Source organism: Agelaius tricolor, unplaced genomic scaffold, assembly GCF_023055355.1.
Source record: "Agelaius tricolor isolate 1412-34295 unplaced genomic scaffold, bAgeTri1.0.p SCAF_88, whole genome shotgun sequence".
In the NCBI taxonomy this organism is placed as follows: Eukaryota; Metazoa; Chordata; class Aves; order Passeriformes; family Icteridae; genus Agelaius; species Agelaius tricolor.
The window spans coordinates 212,503-232,425 of record NW_027269348.1 but is presented as its reverse complement, the minus strand read 5'-3'; the positions used below and the strand labels follow the sequence as shown (position 1 = coordinate 232,425).

The following is a 19,923-nucleotide window of genomic DNA, read 5'->3' as shown; positions in this document are numbered from 1 at the left end:
AACCTGGAGGGGACACCGGGATTGGTGACATAAACTTGGAGGGGACACTGAGGGATGGGGGGATGTGGGAGTGAGGGAAGGGACACTGGGAAGGGGTGGTGGCACTGGGGACAATGACAGTGGGAAGGGGTGGTGACACCGGGAAGGGGTGGTGGCACTGGGAGGGGACAGCGGGAAGGGGCGGTGACACCGGGAAGGGGCGGTGACACCGGGAAGGGGCGGTGGCACTGCAAAGGGACACTGGCACCAGCAAGTGCCACCCCAGGGACACGGGGACAGCTCTTGGTCCCCAGCCCCTCTCAGGTGACACGGGGACATCACCCAGGCACCGACTCCTCCTCCAGCCCCAGCTGTGCCCTGTCCCCACCCCAGGACACCCCGTGGGTCCCCGTGCCACCACCCTGGGCCACCGCTGTCCCCAGGATGTCACCAACCATGAGGTCAAAGGGCATCCCCGGCTTGAAGTACTTGGGGGTGCGGGTGAAGTGGATGCTGTAGGGGGACGTCACGATCTTGATGTCACCAAGCTGGGCCTCCACCATGTCACTGCCTGTGGGGACACCGCGGCGGCCGTGTCACCTCCGGGCCCTGTCCCCACCCCAGGTGTCCCTCCATCCTCACTGTCCCTGTCCCCCCATGTCCCCCCACCACCCTCCTGTGGGGACACCGCGGCGGCCGTGTCACCTCCGGGCCCTGTCCCAGGTGTCCCACATCCTCTCTGTCCCTGTCCCCTCACTGTCCCCCTGCCACCTGCTGTCCCTGTCCCCTCATTGTCCCTGTCCCCTGTGTCCCCCTGCTGTCCCTGTCCCCCTGGGTCCCCCTGATGTCCCTGTCCCCCCATGTCCCCCTGGGTCCCCCGATGTCCCTGTCCCCCCATGTCCCCTCATGTCCCCCCATATCCCCCTGCTGTTCATGTCCCCCCATGTCCCCCTGTGTCCCCCCATGTCCCCCAGCTGTCCCTGTCCCCTCGTTGTCCCTGTCCCCTGGGTCCCCCTGCTGTACCTGTCCCCTCATGTCCCCCCGTGTCCCCCCGTGTCCCCTCACTGTCCCTGTCTCCCCATATTCCCCCGTGTCCCCCCATGTCCCCCTGCTGTCCCTGTCTCCCCGTGTCCCCCCGTGTCCCCCCGTGTCCCCGCACAGACCCGACTCGGTGATGACGGTGACAGTGACATAGAGGGAGTGTCCCACCAGCTCCTGGGGCTTGGGGAAGCGCTCGCGCAGCTGAGCCATGGACAGCAGGACATCAGCGTCACCATCCTGCACCTGGGGACACATTGGGGACACATTGGGGACACATTGGGGACAGGGTTAGGGACAGCAGGACGTCAGCGTCACCGTCCTGCACCTGGGGACACATTGGGGACACACTGGGGACAGGGTTAGGGACAGCAGGGGACAGCATGGCCTCGGTGTCACTGTCCTGCACCTGGGGACAGGGTTGGGGACATGGGGACAGGGTTGGGGACAGGGTTAGTACAGGGTTGGGGACAGGGACAGTGGCAGCGTTGGGGACAGGGACAGTGGCAGTGCCAGGCTCACCGGGACAGGGCTGGGGACAGGGACAGTGGCAGCGCTGGGGACAGGGACAGTGGCAGTGCCAGGCTCACCGGGACAGGGCTGGGGACAGGGACAGTGGCAGTGCCAGGCTCACAGGGACAGTGGCAGCGCTGGGGACAGGGACAGTGGCAGTGCCAGGCTCACAGGGACAGGGCTGGGGACAGGGACAGTGGCAGCGCTGGGGACAGGGACAGTGGCAGTGCCAGGCTCACCGGGACAGGGCTGGGGACAGGGACAGTGGCAGCGCTGGGGACAGGGACAGTGGCAGTGCCAGGCTCACCGGGACGCGCCGCAGGGACTGGGGGATGCTCTTCCTCTCATCGTCCACCATGACCCCAAACAGGACAAAGGCCATCCCATCCACTTTCCTCCCATACAGGTACCTGGGGACAGCCACCGTGTCACCGTGCCACCCTGTCACTGTGTCACTGTGTCACCATGTCACTGTGTCACTGTGTCACCATGTCACTCTGTCACCGTGTCACCCTGTCACTGTGTCACTGTGTCCCCATGCTGCCACCCCATCTCTGCCACCCCATCCCTGCCACCACCACCGATGTCCCCAAGCCACGCCGTGTCCCCATCGTGCCACCCCCAGGGCCACCAGCCAAGCCCAGCTGTCCCCTGTCCCCCCACACAGCTGTGACCCCGGAGGGGACACTATTGTCCCCAAAAAGGGACATTTTGGTGTCACCTGGCATGGATGGACACCTTGAAGTCCTGCTGGCGGTCAATGTAGAGGAATTTCTTCTCAGGAACCAGGGACACCTCGAAGCTGGGCAGCACTGCGGGGTGACATTGGTGACATCGGTGACACGGTGACACCGCCACCCCCTGGGGACAGCCCCCGATGTCCCCAAGGCCACCCTCACCCCTCACCCACCGTATTCCTTGACCTCGAATTTGGTGCTGAAATCCTGATCCGGAGAATCCTCGAATTTGGCCGAAATCGTCCACATGCCCAAGCTGGGGGAGGTGACAGGGAGGTGACAGGGAGGTGACAGTGCCGGGGGTGTCCCCAGGCCACCGCGGGGGACGGTGACACCCACCTGATGACCTCGGGCAGGTTGTGGGTGAGGGACAGGATCCCGTTTTTGGTCGGGGATGACACCAGAACTTGTTTGATGATGACGTTGTCGGGCGTCTGAGGGGACACGCGGGTGGCACCGTGTCACACCCGTGTCACCCACCCGTGTCACCCACCCGTGTCACCCACCCGTGTCACCCACCTGTGTCACCCACCCGTGCCACCCCAGGGCACCCACCTTGATCTCCACGGTGACCGTCTTGGCCACCGGCTGCATGAGGTGGTTCACGGTGAAGAGGCGGCAGAGCACTGGGAGGGGACACAGGGGACAAGGTCAGGGGACACAAGGGACAAGGTCAGGGGACACAGGGGACATGTGGGGACAGCCAGCACTGGGAGGGGACACAGGGGACTGAGAGGGGACACAGGGGACAAGGTGAGGTGACAACGTGAGGTGTTCCCACAGTGTCCCAATCCCTTCAGTGTCCCCATCCCCTCCAATGTCCCCAGCTGTCCCCAGGGTGTCCCCAGCTGTCCCCGCAGTGTCCCCATCTGTCCCCGCAGTGTCCCCAGGGTGTCCCCAGGGTGTCCCTTCACCAGTGCTGCCCAGGGTGTCCCCATCCCTTTGGTGTCCCCATCTCCTCAATGTCCCCACAGTGTCCCCATCTCCTTGGTGTCCCCATCCCCTCCAATGTCCCCACCCGTCCCTGAGTGTCCCCAGGGTGTGCCCAGGGTGTCCCCAGAGTGTGCCCAGGGTGTCCCCCTCACTGGTGCTGCCGGGGGTGTCCCAATCCCTTCAGTGTCCCCATCCTCTCCAATGTCCCCAGCTGTCCCCGCACTGTCCCCAGGGTGTCCCCAGCTGTCCCCAGCTGTCCCCAGGTGTCCCCAGGTGTCCCCAGGTGTCCCTCACCGGTGCTGCCCGGGGTGTAGATGGGTTTGTCGGTCTGCACGAAGATGTGGCCGCTCTGCAGGGACACCAGCAGCACCTTCTCCAGTGTCACCGCGCCCACCCGCGCTGTCACCGCCACAAACGGCTTCCCTGGCGCCTGCGGCAGCGCCTTGGCTGGCACCTGGGGACAGGGGGACAGGGGACATGGGGACACTGGGGGGGCATTGGGGACAGTGGGGACATGGGGGACACTGGGGATATGGGGACAGGGGGGACAGTGGGGACAGTGGGGACATTGGGGACAGGGGAGACATGGGGACACTGGGGACAGGGGACATTGGGGACAGTGGGGACATGGGGACACTGGGGATATGGGGACAGGGGGGACACTGGGGACATGGGGACAGGGGGGACATTGGGGACATTGGGGACATGGGGACACTGGGGACAGTGGGGACAGTGGGGACATTGGGGACAGGGGGGACAGGGGGGACATTGGGGACAGGGGGGACATTGGGGACATGGGGACACTGGGGACACTGGGGACATTGGGGATATTGGGGACAGGGGGCACTGGGGACATCCACGGGGACAGGAGACAATGAGGACATTGGGGACATTGGCGACACTGGGGACATCTGTGGGGTCACCTGGAGGAGACCACCCCACTGTCCCCAGCAGTGACCATCCCTCTGTCCCCAGCACTGACCACTGTCCCCAGCAGTGACCATCCCACTGTCCCCAGCAGTGCCCATTGTCCCCAGCAGTGACCATCCCACTGTCCCCAGCAGTGACCATCCCTCTGTCCCCAGCACTGACCACTGTCCCCAGCACTGACCACTGTCCCCAGCACTGACCATCCCTCTGTCCCCAGCAGTGACCACTGTCCCCCCCCTGGCCATTCCCCACCCCCGCTCAGGGTCAGTTCCCGTTTCCCGTCCTGGGCAGTGACCGCAGGGACAGTGACCGGTGCTGGCCACCAGGGGGGTGACACTGACCAGAGAGGGGACAGTGACCCGTGCTGGCCACCAGGGGGTGACACTGACCAGAGAGGGGACAGTGACCCGTGCTGGCCACCAGGGGGTGACACTGACCAGAGAGGGGACAGTGACCCGTGCTGGTCACCAGGGGGGTGACACTGACCAGAGAGGGGACAGTGACCCGTGCTGGCCACCAGGGGGGTGACACTGACCAGAGAGGGGACAGTGACCGGTGCTGGTCACCAGGGGGGTGACACTGACCAGAGAGGGGACAGTGACCGGTGCTGGTCACCAGGGGGGTGACACTGACCAGAGAGGGGACAGTGACCCGTGCTGGTCACCAGGGGGTGACACTGACCAGAGAGGGGACAGTGACCCGTGCTGGTCACCAGGGGGGTGGCACTGACCGGGGGGGGGGACGACACTGCCCAGGGGGATGGCAGTGACCAGGGGGAGGTGACAGTGACCAGAAAGGGGTGGTGGCAGTTACCAGAAGGGGACAGTGACCGGAGGGTGGTGACACTGACCAGAAAGGGGAGGTGACACTGTACCTTGATGGTGGCACTGACCAGGGCATGGTGACAGCGACCAGAGGGAGGTGACACTGTACCTTGATGGTGGCACTGATCAGGGGATGGTGGCACTGACCGGGGCATGGTGGCAGTGACCAGGGGATGGTGGCCGTGGCCAGGGGATGGTGACAGTGACCAGGGGATGGTGACAGTGACCAGGGGATGGTGGCACTAACCAGGACATGATGACAGTGACCAGGACATGGTGACAGTGACCAGGGCATGGTGGCACTGACCAGGGCATGGTGACAGTGACCAGGGTGGGGACGTGACCCCGTACCTTGATGGTGGCCGTGGCCAGGGGATGGTGGCACTGACCAGAGCATGGTGACAGTGACCAGGACATGGTGGCACTGACCAGGACATGGTGACAGTGACCGTACCTTGATGGTGGCCGTGGCCAGGGGCTGGTGGCACTGACCAGGGCACGGTGACAGTGACCAGAGGGAGGTGACCCCGTACCTTGATGGTGGCCGTGGCCAGGGCATGGTGACACTGACCAGGACATGGTGGCAGTGACCGTACCTTGATGGTGGCACTGACCAGGGGATGGTGACACTGACCAGGACATGGTGGCAGTGACTGTACCTTGATGGTGGCACTGACCAGGGGATGGTGACACTGACCAGGACATGGTGACAGTGACCAGGACATGGTGGCACTGACCAGGGGGGGATGGTGACACTGACCAGGGGGTGGTGACACTGACCAGGACATGGTGGCACTGACCAGGACACGGTGACAGTGACCAGGACACGGTGACAGTGACCGTACCTTGATGGTGGCCGTGGCCATCATGCCCTGCTCCGGGCTCAGCTCCACGTGGCTCCGGAACAGGACCTGGCGCTTCTGGGGGAAGTCCTGGACCAGCAGCAGGGCCTGGGTGGCCGCGGTCACCCCGGGGGCCTCCAGGAGCAGCCGCTCGTCCGTCTCCAGCCGCAGCACGGCCGGGGTCACCATGGTCACCCTGGGGACAGCCGGGGCTGGCCGGGGCTGGGGGGGCACGGGGCACAGGGACCTGCCCCAAAAACCCCCAAATCTGCCCCGAAACCCCAAAATCCGCCCCAAAACCCCCAAAATCTGCCCTGAAACCCACAAAATCTGCCCCAAAACCCCAAAATCTGCCCCGAAAGCCCAAAATCTGCCCCAAAACACCCAAAATCTGCCCCAAAACCCCAAAATCTGCCCCGAAACCCCCAAAATCTGCCCCAAAAACCCCAAAATCTGCCCCGAAACCCCAAAATCTGCCCCAAAACACCTCAGGCATCTCAGAAACACCAACATCTGTCTTGATATCAACTTGGGGACCCCATAAACCTTTGGTGACCTCAGAGCACCCAGAAACCCCAAAATCTGTCCCCACAGCACCCATGGGTGGGGGGGTCCCGAAAAGGGGCTTCCATGGGGGTCCCATTGTTTGGTGGTCTCACGGATGGGTGGGTGGGGGTCCCATGGGTGGGGGTCCCATGGATAGGGGTGGGTTGGGGTGGGGGTCCCATGAGGGTCCCATGGGTGGGGTTGGGGGTCCCATGGTTTGGGGGGTCCCATGGACAATGGGGTGGGGGTCCCATGGGTGGGTTTGGTTTGGGGTGAGGGTCCCATGGTTGGGGTTGGGGTGGGGGTCCCAATGAGGCTCCCATGGGTGGGGATGGGGTTTGGGGTGGGGGTCCCATGGGTGGGGGTCCCAATGAGGGTCCCATGGGTGGGTTTGGGTTTGGGTCCCATGGGTGGGGGTCCCATGGGTGGGGGTCCCCAGTGTCTCACAGCTGAGCGCGGGCGGGGGTCCCGAGCAGCGCCAGGAATCCGAGGAGGAGGAAGAGGAGAGGACGAGGATGAGGAGGGTGAGGAGGGGGCAGCGCCGGAGCCCCCATGGCCGCAGGGAGGGGGCGGCGACAGCGACGGCGACAGCGACGGCGACAGCGACAGCGACGGCGACAGCGACAGGGACGGCGACGGCGACGGCGACGGCGACAGCGACAGCGACAGGGACGGCGACAGCGACGGCGACAGGGACAGCGACGGAGACGGGGACAGGAACGGCGACAGCGACAGGGACAGGGACAGGGACGGGGACGGCGACACGGGGGGGGGGGGGGGGGGTCCCTTGTCCCTTTATGGGGGCGGCCCCGGGGGGGTTATTGGGTAACCCGAGCCCCGCCCCCACCCATGGGAGGGGTCAAGGTGGGGGTGGGGGGGTGGGGGAGGGGGGCTCCGGCCACCCCCGGCCACCTGCGGCCACCCCCGGCCACCTCTGGTCACTTTTGGCACCTTTGGTCACCCCCGACCACTTTTGGTCACTTTTGGTCACCCTCGGCCACCTCCGGACACCTTTGGTCACCTGCGACCACTGTTGGTCACTTTCGGCCGCCTGTTGTGGGTCTGGGGGTGACACTTTGGGGACCCTGGTGACAAAGGGGGAGTGGGGGTGGCTCCGGCCACTCCCGGCCACCTGCGGCCACTCCCGGACACTTTGGTCACCCCCGGCCACCTGCGGCCACCTTTGGTCACTCCCGGCCACCTTTGGTCACTTTCTGTCACCTGCGGCCGCCTGTTGTGGGTCTGGGTGTGACACCTTGGGGACCCCGGTGACAAAGGGGGGGTGGGGGGGGTGGGGGAGGTGGCAGCGGTTGGGGTGGGGGAGGGGCGGGGCGCGGTGGGGGAGGGGCGGGGCGGCCGCTCCTCATTTCGGGGAAGGAGCGGGCGCGGGGCCAGCGCGGGGCTTGCGACACCGCGGGGACAGCGCGGGGACAGCGGGGACAGCGCGGGGACAGGAGGGGACAGAGGGGACAAGAGGGGACACAAGGGACAGGAGGGGACAGCGGGGACAGTGGGGCACAGAAGGGGACAGTGAGGGACAGTGGGGGACAGTGGGGGACAGTGCGGGGACAGTGGGGACAGCGGGGACAGTGGGGACATCAGAGAGGGACAGGGGACATCAGGGACACCAGGGGACAGCGGGGACAGTGGGGGATGTGGGGAACACGAGGGGACAGCGGGGACAGAGGGGGACACAGGGACAGGAGGGGACAGGGAGGGGACAGCGGGGAGAGAGCTGGGGATGGCCCGAGGGACGGGGAGGGGACATTGGTGACACTGGGGTGGCACTGGGGACATTGGGGGAGAAGTGGGGACATTGGGGACACTGGGGGACAATTGGGGACACTGGGGGACAATTGGGGTGGCTCTGGGGAGACACTGGGGACAGCCAGAGGACATTGGGTGACACTGGGATGGCAGTGGAGGGGCCCTGGGGGACACTCGGGGTGGCACGAGGGACACAGGGGGACACTGAGGACACTGAGGGGACACTGGGGACACTGAGGACATTGGGGACATTGAGGGGACACTGGGGGACATTGGGGATATTGAGGGGACACTGGGGACATTGGGGACATTGGGGACATTGAGGACATTGAGAACATTGGGGACATTGAGGGGACACTGGGGACATTGGGGACACTGGGGACACTGGGAGACACTGGGGGACATTGGGGACATTGAGATGGCAGTGGGGGACATTGGGGGACACTGAGGGGACAGCGGGGACAGCCACCGTGTCCAGGCCACCTGGACCCCTCCTGGGCACACCTGGGACACCTGGGGACACCTGGGGACATCTCAGACACACCTGGGGACACATGGGGACACCTGGGCACACCCATTTGAGGAGGGGGCAGGAATAGACCCCAAAAGGGGGGGTTCAGACTCCATTTGGGGAGGGGTCCCACACCCGATTTAGGGTCCAAAACCCCAGTTAGGGTCCCAAACCCCATTTGGGGAGGGGTCCCACACCCGATTTAGGGTCCCAAACCCAATTTAGGGTCCAAAACCCCATTAGAGGAGGGGTCCCAAACTCGATTTGGGGAGGGGTCACAGACCCCATATGGGGAGGGGTCCCATAACCGATTTAGGGTCCCAAACCCAATTTGGGGAGGGGTCCCAAACCCAATTTGAGGTCCCAAACCCCATTTGAGGAGGGGTCCCATAACCGATTTTGGGTCCCAAACCCCATTTGAGGAAGGGTCCCAAACCCCATCTGGGGGTCCCAAACCCCGTTTGGGGAGGGGTCCCAACCCCATCTGGAGAGGGGTCCCATAACCGATTTGGGGTCTCAAACCCAATTTCCGGAGGGGTCCCAGATCCCATTTGAGGAGGGGTCCCAAACCCCATCTGGGGGTCCCAAACCCCATTTGAGGAGGGGTCCCACACCCGATTTGAGGAGGGGTCCCAGACCCGATTTAGGGTCCCAAACTCCATTTGAGGAGGGGTCTCAAACCCCGTTTGGGGAGGGGTCCCATAACCGATTTAGGGTCCCAAACCCAATTTGGGGTCCCAAACCCCATTTGAGGAGGGGTCCCAAACTCGATTTGGGGAGGGGTCACAGACCCCATATGGGGAGGGGTCCCAAACCCGATTTGGGGAGGGGTCCCATAACCGATTTAGGGTCCCAAACCCCATTTGGGGTCCCAAACCCCATTTGAGGAGGGGTCCCAAACACGGTATCGGGTCCCAGCCCCCATTTGGGGAGGGGTCTCCAATGCCCATTTCTGGGGGTCCCAGCCCCCATTTGGGGAGGGGTCTCCCCCATGCCCATTTCTGGGGGTTTTCAGCCCCCATTTGGGGTCCCGCACACCCTGGGGTGGGGAGGGGTCCCTGTGTGATTTGGGGAGGGGGCAAATGTGGCCCCCCCCCCTCTGTGCCCCTCCCCACCCCAAATCCCCGACGCCCCCTCCCCAAATAAAGCAGACCCCGCTTGGGTTTTAGGGTTTTTTAATCTCGGCCCCTTTTCCGGGCGGTTTCACCCCAAAAATCCGCGAGGGCCCCGCCCCTCCCCTCCCCCCCCCCCCCGAGCCGCCCGCGGCCCCCCCGCCCCCCCCCCCAATGAAGGATGAGGGGGGGGACCCCAAAAAGGGGGGGAGGGGATGTGGGGACCCCTCCCCTAAATACAGCCCTGGGGGGGGAGGGGGGGCAAGGACAGGGGGGGACCCCAAAATGGGGGGGGGGGGCGTGGGGACCCCAAAATTGGGGGGGGACAAGGACACCCCAAGATCCCCAAATTGGGGGGGGGACAAGGACACCCAAAGACCCCCAAAATTGGGAGGGGGGGGTTAAGGACACCCGGGGACCCCAAAATTGGGGGTCAAGGACAACCAGAGACCCCCAAAATGGGGGACAGAGACACCTGGGGACCCCCAAAATGGGGAGGGGTCTTCAGGTGTCCTTGGCCCCCAGAATGGGGGGGATAAGGACACCCAGAGACCCCCAAAATTGGGGTGGTCGAGGACACCTGGGGACCCCAAAATTGGGGTGGTCGAGGACACCTGGGGACCCCCAAAATGGGGGGCACAGAGACACCCCAAAGACCCCCAAAATGGGGGGGGGGGGGGAAGTGGGGACCCCTAAATTGGGGGGGACAAGGAGACCTGGGGACCCCCAAAATGGGGGGGAAAGAGGCACCCAGAGACCCCCAAAATGGGGGGGGGGACGGACAAGGACACCTGGAGACCTGGACACCCCGAATTTGGGGGACAGGGACACCCAGAGCAGAGATGGGAGGACAGGGACACCCCAAAACCCCCCAGGACACCTTCGGGGTGACCCCAAAACCCTGGGAACAGGCGGATGACCCCAAAACCCTTGAGATCGGGGACAGGGACACCCCAAAACCCCCTGAGACAACGGGGTGACCCCAAAACCACTTGGAGCTCCGAGATTGGGGACAGGGACACCCCAAAACCCCTGAGAATGGGGACAGGGACACCCCAAAACCCCCTGAGACAGCGGGGTGACCCCAAAACCCCCTGAGACAGCGGGAGGACCCCAAAACCCCTCTGAGCTCTGAGATTGGAGACAAGAGCACCCCAAAACCCCTCAGAGCTCTGAGCTCGGGGACAGGAACACCCCAAAACCCCCGGGACAGCGGGGTGACCCCAAAACCCCCCGGGACAGTGGGGTGACCCCAAAACCCCTTGGAGCTCTGAGACTGGGGACAGGAACACCCCAAAACCCCCGGGATGGTGGGGTGACCCCAAAACCGCCCTGAGCTCGGGGACAGGAACACCCCAAAGCCCCCGGGACAGCGGGGTGACCCCAAAACCCCTCAGGGCTCTGAGACTGGGGACAGGAACACCCCAAAACCCCCCGAGACAGCGGGGTGACCCCAAAACCCCTTGGAGCTCTGAGACTGGGGACAGGAACACCCCAAAACCCCCGGGATGGTGGGGTGACCCCAAAACCCCCCTGAGATCAGGGACAGGGACACCCCAAACCCCCCGGGATAGCGGGGTGACCCCAAAACCCCCCAGGACAGCGGGGTGACCCCAAAACCCCCCGGGACAGCGGGGTGACCCCAAAACCCCCCTGAGATCAGGGACAGGGACACCCCAAACCCCCCGAGGAGGAGGAGGAGGAGGAGGAGGAGCCCAGCGGGATCCCCCCAGCGCCAGGGGCTGTTCCAGGGGGTCCCCCCCGAGTCCGCACCCCCGGGGGGGTTTGGGGGGTCCCTATGGGGGCAGGATCTGCTCCAGGAGGGGTTTGGAGGCGGGCGGGATCCGGTCCGGGAATTTGACCTCGAACTCGATGACGAGGTCCCCGCGCAGCTCCGGGGAGCGCGGCAGGGGCAGCCCCTCCCCGGGGACGCGGCGCTTGACCCCCGGCTTGAGCACGTCCTGGAACACCATGGGGATGGAGCGGCCATCGAGCGTGGGGACGGTCACCGTGCAGCCACACAGAGCCTGGGGGGACACGGGGACACGGGGACAGGTCAGGGACATGGGGACACAGGGGACATTGGGACACGTCAGGGACAGAGAGACATGGGGACATTCCACGTCCTGGAACACCATGGGGATGGAGCGGCCATCGAGCGTGGGGACGGTCACCGTGCAGCCACACAGAGCCTGGGGACACGTCAGGGACATGATGGGGACATGGGGACATGGGGATAGGTCAGGGACAGAGGGACATGGGGACACTGGGACATGTCAGGGACATGGGGGACGTTCCATGTCCTGGAACACCATGGGGATGGAGTGGCCATCCAGGGTGGGGACAGTCACCGTGCAGCCACACAGAGCCTGGGGACACGGGGACATGGGGACAGGTCAGGGACAGGTCAGGGACAGAGGGACATGGGGACACAGGGGACATTCCATGTCCTGGAACACCATGGGGATGGAGCGGCCATCGAGCGTGGGGACGGTCACCGTGCAGCCACACAGAGCCTGGGGGGACACGGGGACATGGGGACAGGTCAGGGACAGAGGGACACGGGGGACATTCCATGTCATGGAACACCATGGGGATGGAGCAGCCATCGAGCGTGGGGACAGTCACCGTGCAGCCACACAGAGCCTGGGGACACGTCAGGGACACGTCAGGGACACGGGGACAGGTCAGTGACAGGGGACACAGGAACAGGTCAGGGACACAGGGGACACGGGGGGACAGGTCAGTGACAAGGGACAGGGTGGACACAGGGACAGATCAGGGAGAGGGGGACACGTCAGGGACATGGGGACAGGTCAGGGACAGGGAACACAGGGATAGGTCAGGGAAGGGGACAGGGGGACACGTCAGGGACAGGGAGACACAGGGGACACGGGGACAGATCAAGTACACAGGGACACAGGGCACGCAAGGGACCCATCAGGGACAGGTCAGGCACATAGGGACACGGGGGACACGGGGATAGGTCAGGTACATAGGGACATGGGGGACATGGGGGACACGGGGGACACGGGGGACATGGGGACAGGTCAGGGACACAGGGGACACGGGGGACAGGTCACCGACAGGGGACAGGGTGGACATGTCAGCGCTGGGCCAAGGGGCACCCCTGGGATGGCCCCAGAGTGACCCCCAGAGTAACCCCCAGAGTGACCCCCACAGTGACCCCCACAGTGACCCCAGAGTGACCCCAGAGTGACCCCTTGGCCACCCATTGTGTCCCCCCACCCAAGCTGTCCCACCTGTGACGTCCCCCCTGGTATCCCCACCAAGCCCACCCGTGTCCCCACTGCCACCAACCCAACCCTGACGTCCCCAACACCACCCAGCCCAGTCCTGATGTCCCCATCTGACGACCCCACTGCCACCCACCCCATGTCCCCACTACCACCCACCCTTGATGCCCCCACCAAGACCACCCCAACCCCAATGTCCCCCCAAGCCCATCCAGCCCTGATGTCCCCAAGATCACCCCATCTCCAATGTCCCCCCAAGCCCACCCAGCCCTGATGTCCCCAAGATCACCCCATCTCCAATGTCCCCCCAAGCCCATCCAGCCCTGATGTCCCCAAGATCACCCCATCTCCAATGTCCCCCCAAGCCCACCCAGCCCTGATGTCCCCAAGATCACCCCATCTCCAATGTCCCCCCAAGCCCACCCAGCCCTGATGTCCCCAAGATCACCCCATCTCCAATGTCCCCCCCCCCCAAGCCCACCCAGCCCTGATGTCCCCACCAACACCAACCCGACATCCCCACCAAGACCACCCCATCTCCAATGTCCCCACTGCCACCCCGGCACCACCCAACCACTCGTGATGTCCCCACCAAGCCCACCCACCTCCTGATGTCCCCACCAAGCCCATCAGCCCTGATGTCCCTACCAAGACCACCCCATCTCTTGACGTCCCCATCAAGCCCACCCTCAATGTCCCCACTGTCACCCATCTCCAACATCCCCACCAAGCCCACCCTCCCCCTGATGTTCCCACCAAGCCCACCCCATCTCCAACGTTCCCACCAACACCAACCCCTGACATTCCCCCTAAGCCCACCCAGCCCTTATGTCCCCACCAAGCCCACCCTCAATGTCCCCACTGTCACCCATCTCTACTGTCCCCAAGCCCACCCCATCTCCAGTATCCCCACCAAGACCACCCCATCTCCAGCGTTCCCACCAACACCAGCCTCTGATGTTCGCACCAAGCGCACCCCATGTCCAATGTCCCCCTGCCAACCACCCTCAATGTCCCCACTGTCACCCATCTCCAACGTCCCCACCAAGACCACCCAGTGCTGATGTCCCACCAGGCCCACCCACCCTGATGTCCCCACCAAGACAACCCCATCTCCAACCTCCCCACCAAGCCCACCCACCCTGATGTCCCCACTGTCACCCATCTCCAACCTCCCCACCAAACCCGCCCACCCCTTGATGTCCCCACCAAGCCCACCCCATCTCCAATGTCCCCACTCCCACCCAGCACCATCCACCGCTCATGATGTCCCTACCAAGCGCACCCCATCTCAAACGTCCCCACCAGGCCCACCCACCCTGATGTCCCCAGGACCACCCCATCTCCAACGTCCCCACCAAACCCACCCATGCCGATGTCCCCACTGTCACCCACCCCATCTCCAACGTCCCCACCAGGCCCACCCACCCTGATGTCCCCACCAAGACCACCCCATCTTCAATGTCCCCACCAAACCCACCTGCTCCCTGACGTCCCCACCAAGACAACCCCATCTCCAAGGTCCCCACCAAGCCCACTGACCTGTTGATGTCCCCAAGCCCACCCACTCCTTGATGTCCCCACCAGGCCCACCCCATCTCCAACGTCCCCACTGCCACCCAGCACCACCCACCGCTCATGATGTCCCTACCAAGTGCACCCCATCTCAAACGTCCCCACCAAGCCCACCCACCCTGATGTCCTCAGGACCACCCCATCTCCAACGTCCCCACCAAACCCACCCACTCCCTGATGTCCCCACTGTCACCCATCTCTACTGTCCCCACCACCACCCACCCCTTGATGTCCCCAAGCCCACCCAGTGCTGATGTCCCACCAAGCCCACCCACCCCAATGTCACCACCAAGCCCACCCACCCTGATGTCCCCACTGTCACCCATCTCCAATGTCCCCACCAAACCCACTGACCTGTTGATGTCCCCAAGCCTGCCCACTCCTTGATGTCCCCACCAAGCCCACCCCATCTCCAAGATCCCCACCAATCCTACCCACTCCCTGATGTCCCCAAGCCCACCCCATCTCCAATGTCCCCACCAAGCCCACCCACCCTCCGTGTCCCCACTGTCACCCATCTCCAAGGTCCCCACCAATCCCACCCACGCCGATGTCCCCGGTGCCCCGGGGCCGCGCTGACCTCGCGCAGGCTGATCCTGGCCGGGTAGACGATGTCGGAGCCGTCGCGCCGGAACACGTCGTGCGGCTTGTCCTTGAGCACGAACACCACGTCGGCCGGGATGTTGTTGGGCGTCTGGTCGCCCTCCTTGGGGAAGGTGATCTTGGTGCCCTCCTTCCATCCCCTCTTCACCTCGATGGTCAGGATCTTGTCCTCGTTCCTCACCGTCTTCCCGTCGGGGCCCAGGCGCTTGTGGGAGATCTTCATCTTCTTGGTGCAGCCGCTGTAGATCTCCTCCAGCGACACGCGCAGCTCGTGCAGCACGGGCGGGTCCTGCTTGCGGCCCTCGCCGCCCCGGCCCCGCGGGAAGCTGACGCTGCCGAATCCCCCCACGTGGAAGGTGTTGAAGGTCTCGTCGCCGTCCTCATCGTCGCCGTTGCGCTGCACGAAGAAGGTGTCGAAGGGGTTGCGCCCGTCGAAGAACTCGGCGAACATGGCGTGCGGGTCGCCGCGGAACGTGTAGGTGAAGGTGGGCCCGTTGGAGCCCCCCGGCCCGGGCGTGGGGGCTCCCCCTTTCAGCCCTGGCGGATTTTGGGGCGTTGGGAGGAAGGTGGGGAAGGCGCCCATCAGCCCCTCCCCGCCCCCGGCCGCGGGGAGAGCCGCGGGCAGGGCAGGGCAGGGCCCGGGCGTGGGGCAGGGCCAGGGCGTGGGGAACCGTGGGGAACCGGTTCTGCCCGTGGCGCCGACGCCGCTGACGGTCCCGGACGGGCCCCAACAGGCCCAGCCGGCTCCAGCGGGTCCCCCCCGGCACCGCCCCGGCGCCCTCCCGGCCCCCCCCGGGCACTGCCGGCCCCGCCGGGCCACGCGGGGCGCCCGGCCCGGAGCCCCCTCCCCGTGTGCCCCTCTCGGTGCCACCCGAGCCCTGAGCCCACCCTCCCGTGTGTGCCCACCGCCCCCAGCCGCCGATCCTGGCACTGGCACCGGGCACTGGCGCCTGTCCTCGCTGTCCCCTGCCCCCCTCACCTGTCCGTGTCACCTGTCCCCTCACCTGTCTGTGTCACCTGTCCCCTCACCTGTCTGTGTCACCCGTCCCCTCACCTGTCTTCACCCCGTGTCCCCCTCACCTGTCCCTGTCACCTGTCCCCCTCACCTGTCCCTGTCACCTGTCCCCCTCACCTGTCTTCACGCCCCATCCCCCTCACCTGGTCCTGTCACCTGTCCTCACCCCCTGTCCCCTCATCTGTCCCCCTCATCTGGCCCTGTCACCTGTCCCTGTCACCTGCCCCCCTCACCTGTCCCCACCCTCTCACCCCCTCACCTTCCTTGCTGTCACCCCCAAGCCCCCCCCACCCCTCACTCTCCCCCCAATCTCCCCTTCAGCCCCCCACCCTCACCCCCCACCTGCCCCTCCCGTGACCCCCAGACCCCTCCCCACCTAACCCTGGACCCCCTGACCCCCTCACTGCCCCTCCCGTGCCCCCCAGACCCCCTCCCCATCTGCCCCCGAGCGCCCTCCCCATCTACCCCAGACCCTCTCGTCCCCTCTGCCCATCCCGTGCCCCCCGGACCCTCTCCCCACCTACCCCCTCACCCCTCCCGTGCCCCCCAACCCCGTGCCCTGCCCCCGGGCCGTCCCCCCGGTGCCGCCGCTCACCCTCCTCCCCGTACTTGTCGAAGATCTCCCGTTTCTTGGGGTCGCTGAGCACGTCGTAGGCCTCGGCCACCTCCTTGAAGCGCTGCTCGGCCCCCGGGGATCGGTCCTTGTCCGGGTGGCAGCGCAGCGCCTGCCGCCGGTAAGCGCGGCGGATGTCGGCGGCCGAGGCCCCCCGGGACAGCCCCAGCGTGCGGTAATAATCCTTGCCCATGGCCGCCCCCGCTGCTCTGGCACCGGGCACGGCGAGGATCCGCGGGACGGGCACGGGGAGGGAGCCCCGAGGGGCGGGGGGGGACGGGGAGGGACCGGGGAGGGACCGGGATGGGGAGGGAGGGACCGGGATGGGGAGGGATGGAAAGGGATGGAGAGGGATGGAAAGGGATGGGGAGGGATGGGGAGGGACCGGGATGGAGAGGGAGGGATGGGGAGGGACCGAGGAGGGATGAGAGGGACGGGGAGGAATGGGGATGGAGCGGGGAGGGATCGGGGAGGGAGTGGGAGGGATCGGGGAGGGACCGGGGATGGAGCGGGGAGGGACCGGGGGAGAGGAATGGACCAGGGGAGGCACCAGGGAGGGTCGGGGATGGAGCGGAGACTGGGGATAGAGCGGGGATGGACCGGAGGAGGGACCGGGGAGGGACCGGGGAAGGACCGGGGAGGGACCGGGGATGGATGGGGATGGATGGAGATGGAGCGGGAAAGGACCGGGAATGGATGGAGAGAGGGATGGGGATGGAGCGGGAAGGGACCGGGGATGGATGAGGATGGAACGCGGAGGGACTGGAGAGAGACCTCGAAGGGACCGGGCAAAAACCGGGGAATGGGTGGGGATGGAGCGGGGATGGACAGGGAGAGGGAAGGACCGGGGAGGGACCGAGGATGGAGCGGGGATGGATGGGGATGGAGCGGGAAGGGACCGGGGATGGAACGGGGGAGAGACCGGAGATGGACCGAGAGATGGAGGGGGAGAGGGCTGGACCGGGGACGGACCGGGGATGGACCGGGAAGGAAGCGAGAGATGGAGGGGGAGAGGGCTGGACCGGAGAGGGACCGGGGAGGGACCGGGAGAGGAGCGGAGGGGACGAGGAGGGGTCGGGAGAGGGCGCGGGGGGCAGATGGGCGGAGGAACCGGGAGAGGCACCGGGGCTGGAGCCAGGGAGGGACCGGGAGGGGATCGGGAAGGAGGGAGGGAGAGGGGACGGGGAGGGGCCGGGGGGAACGGGATAGGAACGGGATAGGAACGGGGATGGACCGGGGGTAACAGGGATGGGAACGGGGAGGAACCGGGGATGGGAACGGCGCTGGACCAGGGAGGGATCGAGGGAGGGACCGGGAGGGGATCGGGAAGGAGGGAGGGAGAAGGGACGGGGAGGGAGGGACGGGGAGGGAGGGACGGGGGGGGAACGGGGATGGGAACGGGGATGGGAACGGGAATGGGAACGGGGATGCACCCGGAAGGGACGGGGGAGGGACCGGGGGAAGCGGGGATGGACCAGGGAGGAACCAGGGAGGGAAACACGGGGATGGGAAAGGGACGGGAACGGGATGGACCGGGGAGGAACCGGGGATGGGAACGGGGATGGGAACGGGGAGGGAAACAGGGATGGACCGGAGGGAGCGGGAGTGGGAACGGGATGGACACGGGGGCGCTGGGACATGGGGACATGGGACCAGAAGGACATAGGGACATGGCGGGGGGACATGGGGACACAGAGACAAAGGACACGGGTGGACATGGGGACATGGGGACACGGCTATTGGACACCTGGGGACAGGTGGGCAAGGGGACATGGAGGTACAGGACATGGGGACAGGGAGGACAAGGGGACAAGGGGACACAGGACATGGGGACACGGGGAGACATGGGGACAGGGAGGACATGGTGACACAGGACATGGTGACACAGCACATGGGGACACAGGGGGACATGGGGGGACAGGACATGGGGACAGGGAGGACACAGAGGGACAGGGAGGACATGGGGACACAGGATGTGGGGACACAGGACATGGGGACACAGGGACATAGGACACGTGGGCACAGGACGTGGGGACACAGGACACGGGACATGGGACAGGGAGGACATCGGGGACATGGTGACACAGCTATTGGACACCTGGGGACAGGTGGCTAAGGGGACATGGGGGACATGGGGACAGGGAGGAGAAAGGGACACAGGTCATAGGGACACGGCGACACAGAACATGGTGACATGGTGACACAGGGACACAGCACATGGCGACACAAGGACAGAGGACATGGGGACACAGGACGTGGGGACACAGGACATGGGACATGGGGACATGGGACATGGGGACAAGGCTATTGGACACCTGGGGACAGGGAGCCAAGGGGACATGGGGACACAGAGAGGAACCGGCCCCCCCACCCCCTTGTCCCCATGGCCAGGAGTCCCTATGGCTGCACGGCCACTGTGTCCCAAAGTGTCCCCTGGGTCCCAAAGTGTCCCCAAAGTGTCCTAAAGTGTCCCTATGGCCGCATGGTCACTGTGTCCCAAAGTGTCTCCATGGCCCCACAGTCCCTGTGTCCCAAAGTGTCCCCAAGTGTCCCCAAGCCCTGCCACATCCCCCTGGGCCTGTAGGGTCTGACCTACCCCACCCTGATCTGTGTCCCAGCGTGTCCCCACAGTGTCCCCATGCTGTCCCCATCCCCACAGTGTCCCCATGCTGTCCCCATCCCCACGGTGTCCCCATGCTGTCCCCATGGTGTCCCCAGGACCCTCCAGCCTGCCATGACCATCCCAGCCCCCCGTGACCCCCAGGTGTCCCCCCCATCCCCTGGGTGTCCTCCCCTGCCCCCCCCCCATTTCCCCCAGCCCCTCTGTGACCCTTCAGGCCACTCGAACACCCCCAGAACCCCCAGACCCTGCAGCCCCCTCGGACCCCCCCAAACTCCAGAGCCCCCCAGTCCTTGTGACCCCTCCATTCCTCACGGCCCCCTGCCCTCCATGGCCCCCCAGACCCCCTAAAACTCCTCAGATCCCCCAAACCCCACGGACCCCCAGTGCCTGTGACCCCCCCCCAAGTTCCTGTGAACCCCCCAGCCCCAAAACCCCCCAGCCCCCCTTTGACCTCCCCTACCCCCAGATCCCTCCCATGACCCCGCCCCCCATGACCCCCCCAGAC

At 65.6% G+C, this 19,923-nt stretch overlaps 2 protein-coding genes across 13 annotated transcripts in view; both read right to left on the bottom strand.

Moving 5' to 3' along the window:
* The window catches only part of LOC139585699 (A.superbus venom factor 1-like), a 32,665-nt gene extending 25,478 nt beyond the window's left edge, over positions 1 to 7,187 (bottom strand). The window contains exons 1-10 of the mRNA XM_071418545.1: positions 6,790 to 7,187; positions 5,800 to 5,992; positions 3,495 to 3,654; positions 2,823 to 2,893; positions 2,607 to 2,701; positions 2,441 to 2,523; positions 2,252 to 2,342; positions 1,838 to 1,940; positions 1,143 to 1,263; positions 435 to 550 (exon numbers count right to left, since the gene is read on the bottom strand). Coding sequence (XP_071274646.1) covers positions 435 to 550; positions 1,143 to 1,263; positions 1,838 to 1,940; positions 2,252 to 2,342; positions 2,441 to 2,523; positions 2,607 to 2,701; positions 2,823 to 2,893; positions 3,495 to 3,654; positions 5,800 to 5,992; positions 6,790 to 6,896 — 1,140 coding nt within the window. The 5' untranslated portion in view covers positions 6,897 to 7,187. The remainder of the gene's footprint in view (positions 1 to 434; positions 551 to 1,142; positions 1,264 to 1,837; positions 1,941 to 2,251; positions 2,343 to 2,440; positions 2,524 to 2,606; positions 2,702 to 2,822; positions 2,894 to 3,494; positions 3,655 to 5,799; positions 5,993 to 6,789) is intronic.
* A 2,593-nt stretch (positions 7,188 to 9,780) lies between these two features.
* On the bottom strand, positions 9,781 to 19,129 carry LOC139585704 (uncharacterized). Of its 12 annotated transcripts, none has more exons than XR_011677213.1 (4): positions 16,778 to 19,129; positions 15,145 to 15,704; positions 10,347 to 11,759; positions 9,781 to 10,312 (listed from the first exon to the last, which is right to left on the bottom strand). XR_011677213.1 is itself a non-coding variant. In XM_071418554.1 (4 exons), coding segments are annotated over exons 1-4 (2,742 nt in total). In that variant the 5' UTR covers positions 18,873 to 19,129; the 3' UTR covers positions 11,939 to 12,033. The 12 variants fall into 12 exon arrangements, 6 of the variants coding, with proteins under 6 accessions (XP_071274652.1, XP_071274655.1, XP_071274656.1 ...); XR_011677215.1 differs by having other exon boundaries at positions 9,781 to 10,346; positions 10,449 to 11,759; XR_011677216.1 differs by having other exon boundaries at positions 10,449 to 11,759.
* Between the last annotated feature and the right edge of the window lie 794 nt (positions 19,130 to 19,923).